The following is a 20,443-nucleotide window of genomic DNA, read 5'->3' as shown; positions in this document are numbered from 1 at the left end:
AACCAAAACAATTATGTTAGAGCTCTCAAATAATACATAGGGAATCAGATTGCCAATTAATACGAACATTTAGAGTGTGATAGCTAGCTAAATGTGAGAATAACTGTATCTTGTGAAAAATGGGTTGTCACTCTATAAGTACTAGTCTTAGGTAATGCAGAATCAGACAGTGAGGGACTTTATTAACATGAGTTACAATATCCACAAATTATTTTGAATATAACATACTTCTGTTCAGTGTCCTCTATTTCATTTGTTTCAAGAAAGAAAAGTATCTCTTATTAATGCAAAGAATAGGCCAAGTGACACCCAAACTCTTCAATGTGATCCAAAGCAGACAATTAAAATACAGAATGCTCAGGTCCCAACTTGGTACACCTGCAGTGCTTGAATGTAGATTTATAGTACCTGCTATTGTTCAGTGGTGTGTGCGTATGTTAAATATGATCTCATCCTCACCCAAAGATGCTGTTGGATAAGGAGGGTGGGGGAAGTACCTAAAAATAGGCAATGATAAAGACTATTAATTCTTTATTGTAAACTATTTCTACCTCAGAGAAGAATAAAACAACAGACAATAACTCCCTCTACCTTCACCCTCCAAATGAATCATTGCACCGTAGCAACTTTGATATCTAAAATAGTAGAGCTGAGCCTGAATCTTGGAGGTCAAACCCTTCTATGCCCCATGCCTCATGGCTCGACAGTTCAAGATAATATTCCTAAATCCTCACACAAGATATTGCCATTAAGCCCTGTTCTGAAACAAAGATGAGTAAGTACTTTAGAGGCATTTCTGACTAATATACTCCTGAGCTGTTAACGGACTGGAAATTCTCAGGATTTGCCGAACTTGACTGGACAAGTGGGTGCCCACAGCCTTATCAAGAGCCACATTAGTTCATTCTAAACAGACAAAAGCCTGTGTGGTGGTTTTCAGCTGTTCCTAGGGTTAAGGTTCTCTTATTAGCATCATAGGCATACATAGCATCATGTAGTCTTCTGTAACTGTTAGTTGACAAGTAAAAACAAAAGTGAATATGATGTATTCTGTGTAAGCATTATGCCCTTACAGGAGTCATATTGTCAATACTTTGTGCTTTTTAAAAAAAGTTTTATTGAGGTATAATTGACATAATTGCAAACATATTTCAAGTGTACTGTTTGACATATTGATATATGTATACACCCATGAAACCATCACTACAGTCAATATAGTGAACATATCCATCACCCTCAAAAGAAATTTCCTCGTGCCTCTTTGTAATCCCTTCCTTCTATACCTCCCCACTGCCCATCCCCAAGGAACCACTGATCTCTTTTCTATCACTATAGGTTAGTTTGTATTTCCTAGAGTTTTATATAAATGGAACCCTTTGCCTAGGGCGGTGGGGGGGGGTGTCTACCTCTTACTTTTACATGTTTCAATGATGCATTTCTTTTTATTGCTGAGTATTCACTGTATACCACAAATACTACAATTTGTTTATCCCTTCACTTGTTGATAGATATTTGGGTTGTTTCTGCTTTTTGGCTGTTATGAATAAAGCTGCTATGAACATCCATGTAAAATTCTTTCTTTGGACATAAGCTTTCATTTCTCATGGGTAAATACCAAGGAGTAGAATGACTGGGTCATATGATAGGTGTGTGCTTAACTTTCTAAGAAACTGCCAGATTGTTTTTTTAATGGTTGTACATTTTACATTCCTACCAGCAGTACGTGAGAGTTCTAGTTCTACATCCTTACCAACACTTCCTGTGGTCAGTCTTTTAAAATTTTAGCCCCGCTAGGTATGGAGTGGCATTTCATTGTGGTTTTCCTTTGCATTTTCCTAATATTAAGCATATTTTCATGTATTTATTTGCCATTCATGGGTCTTCTTTGTGCAGTATATCTTAAGATCTCTTGCCCATCATTTTAATTGTGTAAAATTGTCCGTTTTAGTCAGTTGTCCATTTCTGTGTGTGGTTCTATAGCCTTTTTTTAAAAAATAAATTATTTTTTATATTTTTGGCTGCGTTGGGTCTTCGTTGCTGCACGTAGGCTTTCTCTGGTTGCGGCGAGTGGGGGCTACCCTTCGTTGCAGTGTGCAGGCTTCTCATTGTGGTGTCTTCTCTTGTTGTGGAGCACGGGCTCTAGGCACGTGGGCTTCAGTAGTTGTGGCTCGTGGGCTCAGCAGTTGCGGTACTCAGGCTCTAGAGAGCAGGCTTAGTATTGTGGTGCACAGGCTCAGTTGCTCTGCGGCATGTGGGATCTTCCTGGACCAGGGCTCAAACCCGTGTCCCCTGCACTGGCAGGCAGATTCTTAACCACCACACCACCAGGGAAGTCCCTGTTTAGCCTTTTTGAGCTAATATTTGTTTGTAAAATTTTAAATAATAATACCAGGCAGAATAATGGAGATAAGATTTTATCTATTCTTTGTATAATTATTTGGTGTTCTAGCATTTATAACATCAAACAAAATAACCACTAAGGGCTTCCCTGGTGGCGCAGTGGTTGAGAGTCCGCCTGCCGATGCAGGGGACACGGGTTCGTGCCCCGGTCCGGGAGGATCCCACATGCCGCGGAGTGGCTAGGCCCGTGAGCCATGGCCGCTGAGCCTGCGCGTCCGGAGCCTGTGCTCTGCAACGGGAGAGGCCACAGCAGTGAGAGGCCCGCGTACCGAAAAAAATATATATATATATATTTATTTATTTATTTATTTATTTATAAATAACAAAAAGTGGGGTGCTGTAGTTTAAAGAGAATTATTACATAAACTATGGTATCCATTTAATGGAATATTGTACTGTTTAAGATGATACTTATTAAAAATATGTCAAGTTGTATTATAGTATTGATTACAGTTATATAAAAAATTGTGAGGAAATAACATCAAAGTCAACAGTATTCAAGTTGTGAGACTTTTCTTTGGGTATTTTAAAAATTATAAGCATATTGCTTCTGAAAATAAATTTTAAGCAGACGTATGTAACAAATGCTTATTTTCTTTACTGTTTGTATCATTTAGCTATCTTTTTGGCTGTTTACATTCTTGGTAAGTTAAAATATAAAATCAGTGACTCGTTTTTTTCTTTGTAATCTGAAATCAAGAAATCTTGTAAAAATTCACATAGAAGTCTTATGGGATATTAATGTTAGCTTCACTATAACTTTTAACTCTTTAATAAGTTTTGTCTTAGAGATAAGAAAAATAAGAGGAATTTCTCAGATACTGTTTCAGGTAAATTTATTATTCCAAATTTATGACAGACTATTAACCAGAAATTTTCTACTACTATTCCCTGTAGCAAAATTATATTGGGTCTGTTTTCATTAATATTCTTATTAGTTCCAAATATGCCCATTTACTTTACAGTTAAATTTATTTTTACTATTATTATCAGTTATTTATGTTTGTGTTATAAAGCTAGGCATTAATAAAACACAGCATTGTGTGTTGTTCTTTAAAAATCTTAGTTCTTTAGGAGATGGATATTCTAGAAACAGTCAATTCTTGGTTGTTATACTACTTGCTCTTTAGTTTGTGAATGATCTGTTATATCATCTCTTTTTCATCTTCTCCCTTTTGCCTGCATATTATTCTTTGCCATTCTAACATAGAGTCAGTTAATAATGGAAAAGAGGCATCCTGGGCTTTTTTTTTTTTTTTAAGATAATAGAGGTTAAAGCTACTGGCTAAATAAGGTCTTTTGAATTATTTGTTATTATTATAAATGCTTAGATGTTAAAATCAGACTAAATTCGGACTTCTCCACTCCATAGCTCTAATCTTGAGCGAGTTGCTTGAAGTCTCAAAACCTGTTTCGTAATCAAACAATACCTGCCTCCTAGGACTGTTGTTAAAGGTTAAATGAGATGTGTTTATTTTTTAACATAATGCCTGGAATGTGATATGTGCTTAACAAGTAGTAGTTTATCTGTTTTTAATATCAGAACATTTTATTGAGTTACTGCTGTGCAAGGCTCCATGCTATGTGGAGGGAAGAGAGTTAAGAAAATGATAAATTTATGCCCCTTGAAGGCAGGGATACTTGAGTCTGTTCATATGACAGTTCTACCATTGGTCATAGGCTTCTAGCCTATAAATTTCAAACCATAGAACTTATACACTAAATACAGTATTTTGTTATTCTGGTTAATGCTTTGGATTATCACCTCAGTATAACTCACTTTTATTTATAAAATTTTGAAGTGAAAAGAATCTGTGATTGTTTATTTCTAGAAATGCTATCAAAATTGTTTATGGATAAGCTTGTCATCAAAGCATAAGAATATGTAGCCAATAAGATTTGAATTCTATTCCCAGCTTAATTGTCCACCCTACCTTTTATCTTTACTGTTTCTTTTACAGGATTAGTTGTACTTTAATAAGTGAAAGGGTGTTATCTGTGTGTGCCCTCAAAAAATTTTATTGTAGTAGGAATAAATTTTTTCTGATTCTGTTAGTCTAGTTTGCCATCTGTGATCTTTCCATACTTCTCTACTCTGATTCCCACTTTTGTCTGCATATTTCCTTGTAGTCCATCTCAAGTAATTTTTTGTGAACTATTTAAGTAATGACCTTATAGATGCCTTTATTCTTAACCTTTTGGCCTATCCTTTAAAAAAAATAACACTATGAAATATGTATACCATATAAAAATATTTATTCTTGAAATCCTCTCCTTTCTGTTTTGTTATAAAGGCAACAGGGACCCAGATGCTTTCTGTCTTTCAGTTTTGCTGTCCTTAGCAAGGTGGCCTGGCTACTTAGATTTGCTTCTTTCAAGGTCCCAAGATGGCTGCATGTCCCACGCAGATGACCAGATCCCAAGGGAAAAAGTGTTTTTCATGGCCTGTATTTTTTAAAAGAGCAAAGAAATCATTCCCAGAAGCTCCCCAGTAGACTTTGCCTTACCTCTTATTGGTCAGAACATCATAACATGCTCATTTCCAAACCAGTCATTGACAGGGGACCTGGAATTACCTTGATGTGTCTACCAAAATTTCAGCCAATTTAGGATTTTGCTAACAAGATAAAAAGGGGGAACTAGTTATGCTAGTCAGTAATCTGCCACGTAAGCCTTTTTTTTTTTTTTTTTTTCGCGGTACGCGGGCCTCTCACTGTTGTGGCCTTTCCCGTTGCGGAGCACAGGCTCCGGATGCGCAAGCTCAGCGGCCATGGCTCAGGGGCCCAGCCACTCCGCGGCATATGGGATCTTCCCGAACCGGGGCACGAACACGTGTCCCCTGCATCGGCAGGCGGACTCTAACCACTGCGCCACCAGGGAAGCCCACACATAAGCCTTTCTAATGGTGTTGCTAGGGAGGTAGGTTAAATAAAATGAATAGAAAAGTACTTCACAAAATGATTGTGTACTATACTCTGTGAATATAAGGTAGTGCTATTAGCTGGAATTCTACCAATTCTATAACTTTCGTTATAATTTATAGCAAGTATAAAAATATTAGATTCTTGATGCCTTTCCCCAAGAAGGTAAACTGTGTATGAAAATAAGTATTTGCTTTTAATCAACTAGATTCTTCTTCATCTTAAAAAAAAAATCTATTATTTCCAAAGATAGTCTTCAGTCAGTTGGATAGGATGTACATTTCCAAGTGTTATGTTAAGTATCAATGAAGTGCCCCGGTATCAATTAAGGATTTTGTATGTAAATAAATCTTGTCTTAGAACCTTGGTATTTAGCTTTTACATAACACCTTACCCTTGCCTCCAGCAATTGTATCATCCAAGACTGGTAGTGAAAACATTTCTCTGGGTAATGAAATTACTAGGTATAGTGCATTAACCAATAGCAATTTGTAAGGGATCTTGTAAAACAGAAGGAACAAACTGGGCCTCTGGTGTTGTGATTTGCCACTGCAGTGTTCTGCAGTGTTTGGAGGAGAGACTGGTGACTCATTAGATCTGATGGTTGCCTGTGCTATCTGGATTTTTCCCCTTCTACAGCAGGGTTTTTTGTTTTGGGGTTTTTTTTTTTTAATCTTTCACAAATATGGGGGGTGGTTACAGTTTGTGACTATTAGAATTTTGGAATTTTTTTGTTTTTTTGGGTTTTTTTGGCTGCACTGGGTCTTCATTGCTGTGTGTGGGCTTTTCTCTAGTTGCAGTGAGTGGGGGCTGTTCATCTTTGCAGTTTGCATGCTTCGCATTGCAGTGGCTTCTTGTGGAGTGCGGGCTTCAATAGTTGCGGTGCGTGGGTTTCAGTAGTTGTGGCTCGCAGGCTTTAGAGCACAGCCTCAGTAGTTGTGGCGCACAGGCTTAGTTGCTCCGCGGCATGTGGGATCTTCCTAGACCAGGGATCGAACCCGTGTCCCCTGCATTGGCAGGTGGATTCTTAACCACTGCGCCACCAGGGAAGTCCCCAGAAGCTTGGTTTTAATTGCATTTACTTTTTATCTTTAAAAGAGGAGTCCAACAACTAAAGCCAATTTTAAAAATATAATCGAGTTGATTTCTCTATGAGCGCAGGTACATATAACACATTGTTTTATCGGAAGCAACTGTTTTTAAAGTAAATATCATGCTTTTATTTTTTAAACGATTGAAAGCAACAATAATAGCTGCATATCGTATTAGAAAGGAGTTATTACATAGCACATAAAACTTCATGTAGGATTAAATCATATCATGATAGTTTGGATCTTATGGAGATTTGGCATGAGATTAACTTTCAGTATAATCTGACTTGCAGTATCATTTGCTTATAGCAAGTTAAACTGTTTTGGGAGGTTGTTGTCTTAACATTTTTAAAAGCCTACGTTGGGAATTCCTTGGCAGTCCAGTGGCTAGAACTCCTCGATTTCACTGCCAAGGGCATGGGTTGAGTCCCTGGTTGGGGAACTGAGGTCCCGTAAGCCGCTCGCGCAGCCAAAAAAAAAAAAAGCCTATACTTTTTCGCATAGATACATAAGGATTCAGTAGTGAAGCAGAAGATTTTAGTGGGGTATTTTTATTTTCACTCTTTTCATAGATAACAATGAAGGGTGGTTAATGGATACAAATTAGTACGTTGTATGACCATGTCTATCAAACTGCTATATGCTTTGCCCTGTTCAGTAGTTGTCAATATAATATGTCTACCTAATTTATCATTTTTATTTTATTTGTGAGGAGGAAACACTTCCATATTTTTCTTGTAAAACACACATTGTGTATGATGATGTAGAGGGCAAAACTTGTTTGGATTAAGAGGGTATACAAGAGCAGACAAAGAAACTTGGCTGCTTACAGTAGACTGCTGTAACATCCTGTTGTCTGTCAAGATGCTGGGAAAGTGGTGGGGAGGTATTTATTACTTTAGTGCTTACTTGTTCTTCTGCAATTGGGGTGCTTTGATGAAAAAGCTTTAGAAGTATATTATCTATATGTGTGTGTGTGTGTGTGTGTGTGTGTGTGTGTGTGTATCCTTATGTCAGTGCTGTGGGAATTGCAAATTTTAATGTTCAAGAAAGCCTAGTACCTTGGACTGATCCTTGAAAGTTTCTCAGTGTTTAACTGTTAAGAGGTTGGAGCCTGAAACTTATGGACCAGGAAAACATATTTTCCAATATCAGAAAATAGTACTTTAGACTTCTTTTCCTGCGACTGCTGGTGATGGGCTGTATCTAAGGTTTATGTTGAAGGAGGAGGAGCAAGTTCCTTTCAGAAACTAAGGCTTTCGTTGCATGGGAACCTTAGCCGGAGAATTGCCTATTGGGCTGTGCTTTCTAAACCCACTTTTGTATTGTTTTTTCCTTTTCCCAAAGTAACCAGTTACAAGATTACTAAGACAGAAAACAGGCCAAAAATTGTAGTACTTCAAGTGTGAGTCTAAGTTTCAGTTATCCAGGAAGGAATTATTCAGTTTGTTCATTGTAAGTATTTTAGGTTCTCTGGAATCAGATGTCTAAAAGGAGTCTGGTGTATAAGATTTTCTTAAGGATCAACACATGTGAAAGGAAGGGGACGGAAACAGAGTTGGTCTGGGGAAGAAGTGCAAATACAATGCAAGCCCGACAAAGCCTCAGCTGACCAGGTGGGATGATCTGGAGTGAGCATTTATTGCTTGTGACCTCCGCATTGGGCTGATAGGGCTGGGCCTTTCTTTATACCTCCACTTTGCTCAGTCACCTGGTGCAGTTGCTCTGTGAAGGGTGTGAATGTGGGCAAGGCAGCTCTCTGCATCCCTGAAGGGCTGACAGCTGTTGGCTATCCACTTCCTTGAAGTGGAATCTGAATGTTGCAGCTCTGTGTCTAATAAAATAAAACATATAGTCTTGAGGTAGAGACTATTGTCCTCTGTACCACATAAGATTGTTTGGATGTATACAATAGAAATCAGCCTAGTTAATTGAGGAGGCAGAGTGCAGTGCTTAAAGAGCATAGGCTTTGATGTCAGACTGCCTCGGTTCATAATCCCACCTTTACTGTTTGCTGGTTTTGTGATCTTGGGCAAAGTTACTTACATCTCCATTCTTTAGTTTCCACATTTGTAAAATGGAGATGGTATTAGGGGGTATGAAGTTATTCAGTAACTATTCACTGAGTGCTTTTTTCTTTGCCCAGGCACTGTTTTCTATACCCTCATGAAACTAAGTATTCTAGGGAGTGATACAGATGCTTATACTAACCACAGTAAACAAGTAAATTAAAAAGAAAAAATATTCTTTCAGGTAGTTAAAAGTTCTATGAAGAAAAGCAGGGTAAGAGCATCGAGGATGACAATGGGAAGAGAGGGACTATTTCATGAGAGTGAGGAAAAGACATTCTAGGCAGGGCACGCAAATATAAAGGTCTGAGTTGAAGCCGAGATTAAAATTTAACATGTTGAAGCATCAAAAATGGACAAAAGTGCCTGGAATTCCTACATTTTATACTTTAAAAACTGGTGTTTTCATAATATTCTTATTTTATCATGAAAGATGTGTTAAGAGTTGGTTTTTGAATGTATTTGTAACCACTTCTCTGAATATCATACAGTGGTGTACAAAAAGCTAAATTACTTGTGACCATCATCATGTTTTTCTCCTCTTAACATTGACTTTTTTTCCTTCCAGTTTTATACTTACTGACTGTATTCCCCGCAGTGTACATTCATGCCTGTGACTCATTCATTTTGCAACTGGAAGTTTGTACCTCTTCATCTCGCATTTCTTTCCTTCCCCCACCTCTTTCCCCTCTGGCAACCACCTGTTTGTTCTCTGTATCCATGACTCTGTGTTTTGTTATGTTTCTTCATTTGTTTTGTTTTTCTTTTGGCTGCGCAGTGCAGCGTTCGGGATCTTAGTTCCCTGACCAGGGATGGAACCTGTGCCCCCTTGCAGTGGAAGTGTGGAGTCTTAACCACTGGGCCACCAGGGAAGTCCTGTTTTGTTTTTTAGATTACACATTTAAGTGAACTCATGCAGTATTTGTCCTTTTCTGTCTGACTTATTTCACTAAGCATAATACCCTCTAGGTCCATGTTGTTGAAAATCGCAAGATTTCATTCGTTTTTTACAACTGGGAAATATTCCATTATATTTGTATACCACATCTTCTTTACCTATTCATCTATTGATGGGCATTTAGGTTGCTTCCATATCTTGGCTGTTGTAAACACTGACTTTTTATTTTATTTTATTTATTTTTTATTTATTTATTTTTTTGCGGTAGGTGGGCCTCTCACTGCTGTGGCCTCTCCCGTTGCGGAGCACAGGCTCCGGATGCGCAGGCTCAGCGGCCATGGCTCACGGGCCCAGCTGCTCCACGGCATGTGGGATCTTCCCGGACAGGGGCACGAACCCATATCCCCTGCATTGGCAGGCGGACTCTCAACCACTGCACCACCAGGGAAGCCCAACACTGACTTTTTAAAAAGTAGAATCATCTTGATTTGTTATAAGAATATTAATCAGATGAATGGAAATTTTTGGATCTGGTGAAAAGCATATTTAAGTGAATTTATAGAATTATCACTTAGGCTCTTGGTTCACTTAATAGGTTGATATCACTGTTCCTAACACCTGCTGCCTTTGGCATAAATTAAACAATATATGCCTAAAAATAAAGTTTAAAACTGTAGAATCATCAGTTTCCTATGGTGGCTAGGATTATCCAGCTGAGTGATAAATTCACAAGGCAGCTGAATCATGAACAAACTCATTTGATTTCCACTAATTATTGCTCATACATTTGGAGGCTCTTGTTGTTTAAAAGGGAAAATATGTAAACACCTGTTTTTAAAAATCAGAACTGATACTATTATTGCCTCATGAACATTCTAGAACACCTTCATGAACCCTAGGAGATTTAAAGCATCTGTAAGAAAGTTCTACTGTATACTCTAATGCCTCCTCATCTTTCAAGTTTCAGCTTAGCCTCCTCTAAGTCACTCTTGTCCTGCCCAAGTCAAGGTTAGATGCCTCTTCTAAATCACTCTGCACTGCTCTATGAGAGCACATTTGTTACCCTATTGTAACTATTCTTACTCCACTGTATTTTCAGTCTATGATACAGCACCTGGCATATCACTGATGCTTAAAATAAAATCTACTTAGTTTTAGAAAATAAAGTTATGGTAAAATACACATAATAGCTAAGAAAAAAACTAGCCACTTGACTAGATTTGGTTCATATAACAAGAAGATAAGAATATGTTAGGTTCTTTTTAGAAATATAGGCAATATTAGCTTGTACTAACAGAATAAAGTTAGTAGTCATCAGTAATACTTTTCTGTTAGGCTTACTGTTAGGTGCTTCACAACAATCCCAGTAGATTTTACAGATGAAATGAGTCTCAAAAGGTTGAAAGAATTTGATTTGCTCAAGGGCACAATTTATAATTTCAGACTTCATTTGTCTGACTCAAATCCTTGGTCTCTGTTTCTCAATAAAAAGAAAGCAGCCAGAACAGATGAAAGTGGTACTCTTCAGAACTTACTCATATGACATTTAGAATACAGTTTTTAATTTTGTTTGCTCTGTTTTAAAAGAAACATTGATATCGTGAAATACTTCCGGAAGAGGGTAGCCTCAGGGGAGAAAGATCTGAAAAAGGCTATCCTTTGAGGGACAGTTGACACCAAAGAGAATTCCTCCAGGAGGGAAGATACTGTGTGTGGCTACAGTAGTTGGAAGAAATGGCCAGAGGGTAGAGGTTGGGGAAGTAGATTTAGGCTGGATACAAAACAACTCTCTAAGAGGCGATTTCTGAAAATAGAATGGCTTTTTCAAAACTGAAGCCCTCTTTAGATGGTAGGTATTACAGATGAATTTTTTGTGAGCATTTTACATCTCACAGGGAACATTTTGACAAACTGTAATTTAATCATAGCCCCAGGGTAGGTGGTACTTGTGTTTTTCAAATGAAGATATTAAGAGATTTTGATTTGTCCAAGATCTCCTGCAGTGTGTCACTGGTAGAATCAGGATATTTCCTAAGCCTGCTGACTCAATATTTCATGATATTTCCACTTTAATAGGCAGATGATCATGTATCATAGGAAATACCCATATTTGGGGAAGAAGTTAGACTGTATTATTATAAAGTTCTCTTCTGACTTTGAAAATCTTTGATTTTCTGGAGATTAAAATTTGACCTCCTTTGCTTATTTAGTACTTCTTTGAAGACTTTGCCCAACCCATTTCCCAAATAAATGCTTATCTTTAAACTTTGTTTTTTCCCCTGTTATCTAAGTAGTTTCTAGAAAAACTTTCATCTTTTTATATTCTAATCTTTTGCAGTCCCATTCCTACTTACTCAACAGTTCCCTTCTGCATCTTTAGGAGGCTGGAAAATCCTAATAAACCAGTTTCCCCTTTTCTTTACTTCCTCCCTCAACTGCCCTTCCTCCAATTTTCCTACTGACACCAAAATCCTTGTCTCCTTTACATTGACATTTGTGACTGTAATATCAGATTTATTATTATTTTTCCATGATTTCTAAGGACTTATACACTAACTTCATCTTTATCAATAAATGACCAAAGTGATGATAGTCTCTACCTTATCACTGATACCATCTTTAAGGTGTTGGTACTTTTCTTGCCCCTTTGATCATATTCTTCTCACTTGGAAGGTCTCCCATATCGCCATGTGGTTGATTTTTGGGTTTTTTAACATCTTTATTGGAGTATAATTGCTTTACGATGTTGTGTTAGCTTCTGCTGTATAACAAAGTGAATCGCCATATGGTTTTGATCTTTAATTGTTTTTACTCTTGCTTGTTTCTTTAATCACTCTTTAATTCTTCCCTGTTATCCCTGTACACCGTCCTGCTTCTGAAGGCACTAAGTGTATCAAACCAGAATTCCACTGTTAATGACTTTATTGTTACACACCCTTCCCGAATTCTTTGATACCTTGGTTAATGGATTACAAATTGTATTCCAAGGAGTGTAGGGTTCTGTAGCCATCCTTCAATGACTCCAGAAAGACTGAAAAACACCACTGTACCCTGCCTGAATTAATACCTAAACCTCAGGGTTTGATTTTCCTCTCTTTCTGTATTCTTTCTATTTGGACTCAACTCAGCCTTGAAACTTACTTTCCAGTTCTTACCTGTTCCCCTAACTCATCCCCATTGCTTTACACTTCTCCCACATCTGAATCAATTTCTTCTTTTCTCCCAATGTATTGTCATTTTGAACACTTAAGTAATTTTGTCTTATGGTACAGTTGTTTAAAACCAGTGAAATCTCCTTTTATTCATAGTCTTTATTCCCTAAGTTTAACACAGTACCTTTTCCTTGGTAGGAGCTCAGTAAACATTTAATAAATTGAGTCCATTTGTTACCAGTTAAGTTGTATGGACCCGTGCTCGGGCCCTAGCCCACTGAGGCCCTCTGCCTCCACAGAGAAGGTTTTTTTCCATTCGGGTTCCAGCAGCCAAAAAATGAAACCAAAGCAGAAATTGAAGCAACAGAAGCTTTATTCAATGGCCAGAGAATGGATAAGTGGGAACTTAGTTCACAAATCAAGCTCTCGCCTTAATGGCAAGACGGATTTGCTTTTAAGGAATAAAGACAATGGGGGGAAGGAGTGAGACTAATGATGGTGATGCATATGCATTAGTTTTCTGGGAAAGAGGCAGGCTTTCCTGGAAATGGGATGCCACCACTTTTCTGTCCTTTTTTGGTCAGTGACTTCCAGTCACGGCTGCCAGTAGGTGTGTCATTTGGTACACTAATGTAGTAAAATCAGTGTAGAGACTCGGGGTCTCTTGGAGTTAAGATTCATCGCCATCTTGGTTTCAGCTGGTTCTGTCCGGTTTTTGTTTTTCTCTTCCTATAGCTTCCTTTCTTTGTGTCCAGACCCTGTGATGAAAGATATATGTTAGTTCCTATTCCAAGGAGGGGTTGGTGGGTTTTGAGCAAGGTTTCTGGTGACAACTCTGGTAACATATTGACACTCACCCCATAACTATTTCCGGAGCTTTTCAACTTCTCTTCATGCCTGCATCCCTTCCCCTACTTAACGTTAGATTGGTTAAACATCATTATTCTCATAACAGTTCTCCCTCAATCTTCGGTTATTTCCTATTGTTTGTAGGATAAAGTCCAGTAGGCATTCATTTCAAGACCCACAAATTAGTCTCCCTTATCCTTATTTCTCACTGTTGCCATAACATAAACCTTTTATTCCAGTCAGGCTGTTAACTGTTCCTGAAATTTTTATTTCCCTTCTTTTGTTCTCGTTATTTCCCCACCTGAAATGCCTTTTGCTCTCCTTCTTTTCCTATGCTAATTATACCTGACCTTCAAGATGTTTTCCCCAAACATTCTAATCGTTGAACTTTTAGTAAATAAGTGTGTATTATTTGATACTTTATTACATATTGATCTGTGACCTTTACTTTATGGTTGTTTGGAGACATTATTTAGCTTTTTAAATGTACATATATTTTATCTTCTTTATTAAATTGTCAGTAATAAGTTAGACCAGCAGTTACATAGAAACATTCTGCTTTGGGGTCTGTAACCAGTTTTCTATTTGGACTTGAATAGTTCATTGTTTGGGTTTTTCAGATTGCACATCTCTAAAGTAAAGAAGTTGAACTAAATTTCTTACACTATTCTGTGTTCTGCTAAAAAAAGAAAAAAGGGAAAAATGATCCCAGAAATATTTTAAAGGTAAATTTTACATTTAAACATTTTTTAAATGTAAGATATAACTTGTTAGATGATAAAATATAAAGCAGAGAAGGAGGGGAGGTATTTTAAATAGATGGGCAGATAGGCAGAGAAGCCTCTCAGAGAAGGGGACATTTGAGGAAAGACCTGAAGGAGGTATATAGAAGCTGACATCTGGCAGAAGAGTACTCCAGACAGGGGGAACAACATGTACAAAGACCCTGAGGCAGAATGTGTATGTGCTTTGAGTAATGGCAAAGAGTTCAGTGTTTATGCAGCCTGATTAAGGGGAAGAGTAGTTAGAGAGGAGGTCAGAGAAATAATGGGAGGGCAAGATGTTGTCAGGCTAGATAAGAGGTTGGAAAGAATTCACAGTCTGTTACATTCCATGGGGTATTTTCTATTGAATGTCTTGCATACGGATATATAATTCTGAGTTTTAATAACTGTAGACTATCCAAGAATGAGGTACTTTTAACCAAATCTTAAGAATTTTATATTTTACTTTGAAGAAGTGGTAATAACTCAAGAATACACCAAAGTTCACTACCTATATTGGTTCTTTTGCTTTAAAGTTTGTAATTATAACTTAATTCTTTTTTTTTTTTTTTTTTTTTTTTTTACCATAGGTAAGTTAACATGATGGATTTCTCCAAGCTACCCAAAATACGTGATGAAGATAAAGAAAGCACGTTTGGTTATGTGCATGGGGTCTCAGGACCTGGTAAGTAATACATAATAATCTCAATAGTAAAAATTCCTAACATCAATTAATGTCTTTTCAAGATGTTTTAGGCAGAAATACACAAGTTTCTGTTCACCTACGTAAATTCTGTCTTTAAAAGATTTCATAGCTGCTGTAAGACTGAGGTAATACCTCCATCATAAGGGCTACTGTAACATTTATTATCTAAATTTGATAATTATTGAGGTACTAATTTGTGATATCCTGTTTATTATATAAATGTATAGTTGGTGTTATATGTCTTAATTTTTTTGTTAAGCGTGAGGTTAAAAAACTATAAAGTTTATAGGTTTTAGTATGTGATACCTAGATGTCTGTTAATTGGATTTGAATTTTAATAATTGCTTTTAAAGCATTTCTCAGAAATATCAACCTTGGCTCTTTGCATGTATAAATCTTTCTGAATGGTTATTCAGATATCACATAACTAGCTACCTATAGGAAAATAGTCTTATGACATGATGATGAGAATGGAAAGCAGTTTATGTTTGTTCTGCCCACACTTGGGGTACTGCATTTTAAATAATAAATTTTGTTCTAGTATTCATTTTATTATTCCACACTTCTATTGCAAAATGTGGTTCATAGTTTCCGTAGGTAAAGCTGCTCATTGATTTGTATCTTTAGTGCCATGGAAATTCATTTTTCCTTATATCTTTTTACAAAGTCATGTTGTAGTCTTTTTCTTGTTCTAATCACAGAAGAGGTGATGACACTTTTTGGTGTTAATGCAAAGAAAACACTGTCAGTCACTGTGCCTATTTCTCCCTAAGAAGCTTCTACCACTTAGAAATTGGTGTTTGAGTTTGAACTTATTAGCAGATAATATATTTCACTGTTTTCAATCTCTTTTGCTATTCGGAGAAACAATTTTTCCCCTTGAGGATCGTAAGGTCTTCAGGAAAGACAGGCTATACACAAGAACTCTTAGGGAAAAGGCAAAAGAACACTATCAAAAGAGTTTAGGTAAAAATATTTTTCTGAAACTTGTAGTTAACTGCTCTTGGAACCTATTTATAATTTTTAAGTACTTAATGAGGTAGTAGAAAAATGGCATACTTTTGTTTATGAAATATGATTTCAAACGTTAGTGATCTCTGGTATTTTGGTGCATCTTAACTATTCTTATATATAGGTTCAGAGGTAAGTATTTAAAAAATTAATAAATTTCCATTGTTCAATGTTAAATAAATATTAACATCTTAATAGTTTTCACTCGAATATTACCTAATTCATAGATCTAATTAATTGTATCAGAAGGCTAAATATTAAAATAGACTTATTCCATTGAGGCCTGCGCAGGTCCCAACCTATCTGTGGTTTGGGGTTGCTATCCGCCTCATAAAGCACAGTAGAGGCTTTGTCTTCTGGGAAGACAGAAGTCGTCTTCTCCTGAAAAGGCCTCTTACATAGCTGGCTTTGGCATCTACCAGGAATAGGAGGGCAGGGATTGAGGCCTCATGAGTCTGGTAGAGAGATAGATAGAGGTAGATGTAGAGAGGTTGAGGTTAGAGAGAGAAGACAGTGGTTATAACCAGAAAGTCCAGAGTGGGATGTTGTTACTTCCATAACTTGTCACTGTTAACTCAGCCTGGGCTTCATGACAGTCATAGAAGTGGATTCCTTAATTAAAAAAAAAAGACTTATTTCTACATATCTGAAAATGTACAACATTCCCCTCATTCCAGAAAAGTAGTTTTTGCTTACTAGACAACATGATCAGGACTTCTCTGGTGGTGCAATGGTTAAAAATGCGCCTGCCAATGCAGGGGACACAGGTTCCATCCCTGGTCCCGGAAGATCCCACATGCAACTAAGCAACTAAGCCCGTGCACCACAACTACTGAGCCTGCGCCCCAGAGCCCACAAGCTACAACTGCTGAGCCCGTGTGCCGCGACTACTGAAGCCTGCATGCCCTAGAGCCTGTGCTCTGCAACAAAGACAGGCCACCGCAACGAGAAACCTGCGCACCGCAACGAAGAGTAGCCCCTGCTCACCGCAACTAGAGAAAGCCCGCGCACAGCAATGAAGACCCAACTCAGCCATAAATAAACAAACAAACAAATAAATAAACCAAAATAATAAGTGTAAATTCTAGTTCAATATTTATAAGAAATAGGGATTTTTAATTAGGATTTCACCCAGTGGTGGTGACTGATTATACACGTCCTATGGGATATGAAATAAACATCCTATGGGATATGAAATAAACATCCTATGGGATATGAAAAAAATCTTTGATGCAAATGGGAGGTTTTCTAGATAGATCTGTCATTAGTTTATCAAGAGTCTTTGTTCCAGAAGAGTTTTAAGAACCACTGGTATAAAGTGTTAGAAAGTAAAGATGTTGTTTTATATAATATTTCTCAAAGCGATGGTGACAACACAGCAAACTGATAATTGTGTGGCATTCTATCATGCAACTAGCTAAAGCTCTTGTTCTCATTTTAGTTTTAAAGGTTTTTTTTATTACTCTTGTTCCAAAACCCATCATTCCATATATTATAGCAACCTAGGTTGATCAAAACTTGCCTCAATGCTACTAGGTAAGAGTTTGTCATATAGAACTTCAAAATGAATATAGTTTTCATGTATATTATGTAAATAAGTAATCTTTAGCCTAACAAATTTTATTGTTTACCCCAACTATGTCATATGCTAAAAATGTCTCTTTTTTTTTTTTTTTGGCTGCGTTGGGTCTTCATTGCTGCGTGCGGGCTTCCTCTAGTTGCAGCGAGCGGGGGCTACTCTTTGTTGTGGTGCACAGGCTTCTCATTGCAGTGGCTTCTCCTGGTGCAGAGCACGGGCTCTAGGTGCACAGGCTTCAGTAGTTGCAGCACGTGGGCTCTAGAGTGCAGGCTCAGTAGTTGTGGCGTACGGGCTTAGTTGCTCCATGGCATGTGGGATCTTCCCAGACCAGGGATCGAACCTGTGTCCCCTGCATTGGCAGGCGGGTTCTTAAACACTGCGCCACCAGGGAAGTCCCTAAAAATGTGTCTTTTGATCAACAAAATGAAAAGACAACATATGGAATGGAAGAAAATATTTGCAGATGATGTGACTGACAAAGGGTTAATGTCCAAAATATACAAACAGCTCATGCAACTCAATATCGAAAAACCAAACAACTCAATCAAAAACTGGGCAGAAAAAAAAAAAATGGGCAGAAGACCTAAATAGACATTTTACCAAAGAAGGCACACAGCTGACCAACAGGCATATAAAAAGATGTTCAACATCACTAATTATTAGAGAAATGAAGATCAAAACAACAGTGAGGTATCTTCTCGAAGCAGAATGGCTGTCATCAAAAAAGTCTGCAAATAATAAATGCTGAAGAGGATGTGGAGAAAAGCGAACCCTCCTACACTGTTGGTGGGAATGTAAATTGGTGTAGCTACTATGGAAAGCAATATGGATGTTCCTTAAAAAACTGAAAATAGAGCTACCATATGATTCAGCAGTCCTACTTCTGGGTATATGTCCAGCAAAGAGGAAAACTCTTAATTTGAAAGATGCATCTACCCCAATGTTCATAGCATCACTATTTACAGTAGGCAAGACATAGAAGCAAACTAAGTACCCATCAACAGATGATTGGCTTAAGAAGATATGGTATATATATACAATGGAATATTACTCAGCCATAAAAAGAATGAAATATTGCCATTTGCAGCAACATGGATGAACCTAGAGAATATTATACTTAGTGAAATAAGTCAAAGACAAATATTGTATGATATCACTTAGATGTGGAATCTAAAAAATAATACAAATAAATCTGTATATGAAACAGACTCACAGACATAGAAAACAAATTTATGGTTACCAAAAGGAAGAGGGAAGCAGGAGAGGACAAATTAGGAGTATGGGATTAACAGATACAAACTATTGTGCATGAAATAGATAAGCAACAAGGATTTACTGTATAGCACAGGGAATTATATTCCATATATTGTAATAATCTATAAATGGAAAGTAATCTGAAAAAAAATGTATATAACTGAATCCTTTGCTGTACACCTGAAACTAACACAGTATTTTATTTTTTTATACACTTTGAATTTTTGCATGTTATTTTATTTTTTTATACAGCAGGTTCTTATTAGTCATCCATTTTATACACATCAGTGTATACATGTCAATCCCAATCTCCCAATTCATCCCACCACCACCTCCACCCCACACCCCCCACTTTAGCCCCTTGGTGTCCATACATTTGTCTTCTACATATGTGTCTCTATTTCTGCCCTGCAAACAGGTTCATCTGTACCATTTTTCTAGGTTCCACATAAATACATTAATATATGATATTTGTTTTTCTCTTTCTGACTTACTTCACTCTGTATGACAGCCTCTAGATCCATCCACGTCTCTACAAATGACCCAATTTTATTCCTTTTTATGGCTGAGTAATATTCCATTGTATATATGTACCATATCTTCTTTATCCACTCATCTGTCTATGGGCATTTAGGTTGCTTCCATGACCTGGCTATTGTAAATAGTGCTACAATGAACATTGGGGGGCATGTGTCTTTTTGAATTATGGTTTTCTCTGGGTATTTGCCCAGTAGTGGGATTGCAGGGTCATGGTAATTCTATTTTTAGTTTTTTAAGGAACTGCCATACTGTTCTGCATAGTGGCTGTATCAATTTACATTCCCACCAACAGTGCAAGAGGGTTCCCTTTTCTTGACACCCTGTCCGGCATTTGTTGTTTGTAGATTTTCTGATGATCCCCATTCTAACTGGTGTGAGGTGATACCTCATTGTAGTTTTCATTTGAATTTCTCTGATAGTGATGTTGAGCAGCTTTCCATGTGCTTCTTGGCCATCTGTATGTCTTCTTTGGAGAAATGTCTGTTTAGGTCTTCTGCCCACTTTTTGATTGGGTTGTTTGTTTTTTTAATATTGAGCTGCATAAGCTGTTCATATATCTTGGAGATTAATCCTTTGTCCATTGATTCGTTTGCAAATATTTTCTCCCATTCTGAGGGTGGTCTTTTCATCTTGTTTATGGTTTCCTTTGCTTGCAAAAGCTTTGAAGTTTCACTAGGTCCCATTTGTTTATTTTTGTTTTTATTTCCATTACTCTAGGAGGTAGATCAAAAAAGATCTTGCTGTGATTTATGTCAAAGAATGGTCTTCCTATGTTTTCCTCCAAGAGTTTTATAGTGTCTCGTCTTACATTTAGGTCTTTAATCCACTTTGAGTTTATTTTTGCCTATGGTGTTAGGGAGTGTTCTAATTTTATTCTTTTACATGTAGCTGTCCAGTTTTCCCAGCACCACTTACTGAAGAGACTGTCTTTTCTCCATTGTATATCCTTGCCTCCTTTGTCATAGATTAGTTGACCATAGGTGCATGGGTTTATCTCTGGGCTTTCTATCCTGTTCCATTGATCTATATTTCTGTTTTTGTGCCAGTACCATATTGTCTTGATTACTGTAGCTTTGTAGTATAGTCTGATGTCAGGGAGTCTTATTCCTCCAGCTCCGTTTTTTTCCCTCAAGACTGCTTTGGCTATTCAGGGTCTTTTGTGTCTCCATACCAATTTTAAGATTTTTTGTTCTAGTTCTGTAAAAAACG

General features: G+C 37.3%; 1 protein-coding gene across 2 annotated transcripts in view; it reads left to right on the top strand.

Moving 5' to 3' along the window:
* Window positions 1–20,443, top strand: part of ATP6V1A (ATPase H+ transporting V1 subunit A) — a 53,875-nt gene that overhangs the window by 10,504 nt on the left and 22,928 nt on the right. Inside the window, exons 2-3 of one of the 2 annotated variants that reach the window (XM_082655569.1) lie at window positions 14,001–14,105; window positions 14,735–14,829. In XM_082655569.1, the coding sequence (XP_082511695.1) occupies window positions 14,745–14,829 (85 nt within the window). In that variant the 5' untranslated portion in view covers window positions 14,001–14,105; window positions 14,735–14,744. The remainder of the gene's footprint in view (window positions 1–14,000; window positions 14,106–14,734; window positions 14,830–20,443) is intronic. The other variant, XM_082655568.1, reaches the window with a different exon arrangement.

The sequence above is a fragment of the Grampus griseus genome (assembly GCF_964374135.1).
Source record: "Grampus griseus genome assembly, chromosome: 5".
Lineage (NCBI taxonomy): Eukaryota > Metazoa > Chordata > Mammalia > Artiodactyla > Delphinidae > Grampus > Grampus griseus.
Note: the sequence above shows the minus strand (reverse complement) of the source record. Positions and strands in the feature narration are given on the sequence as shown.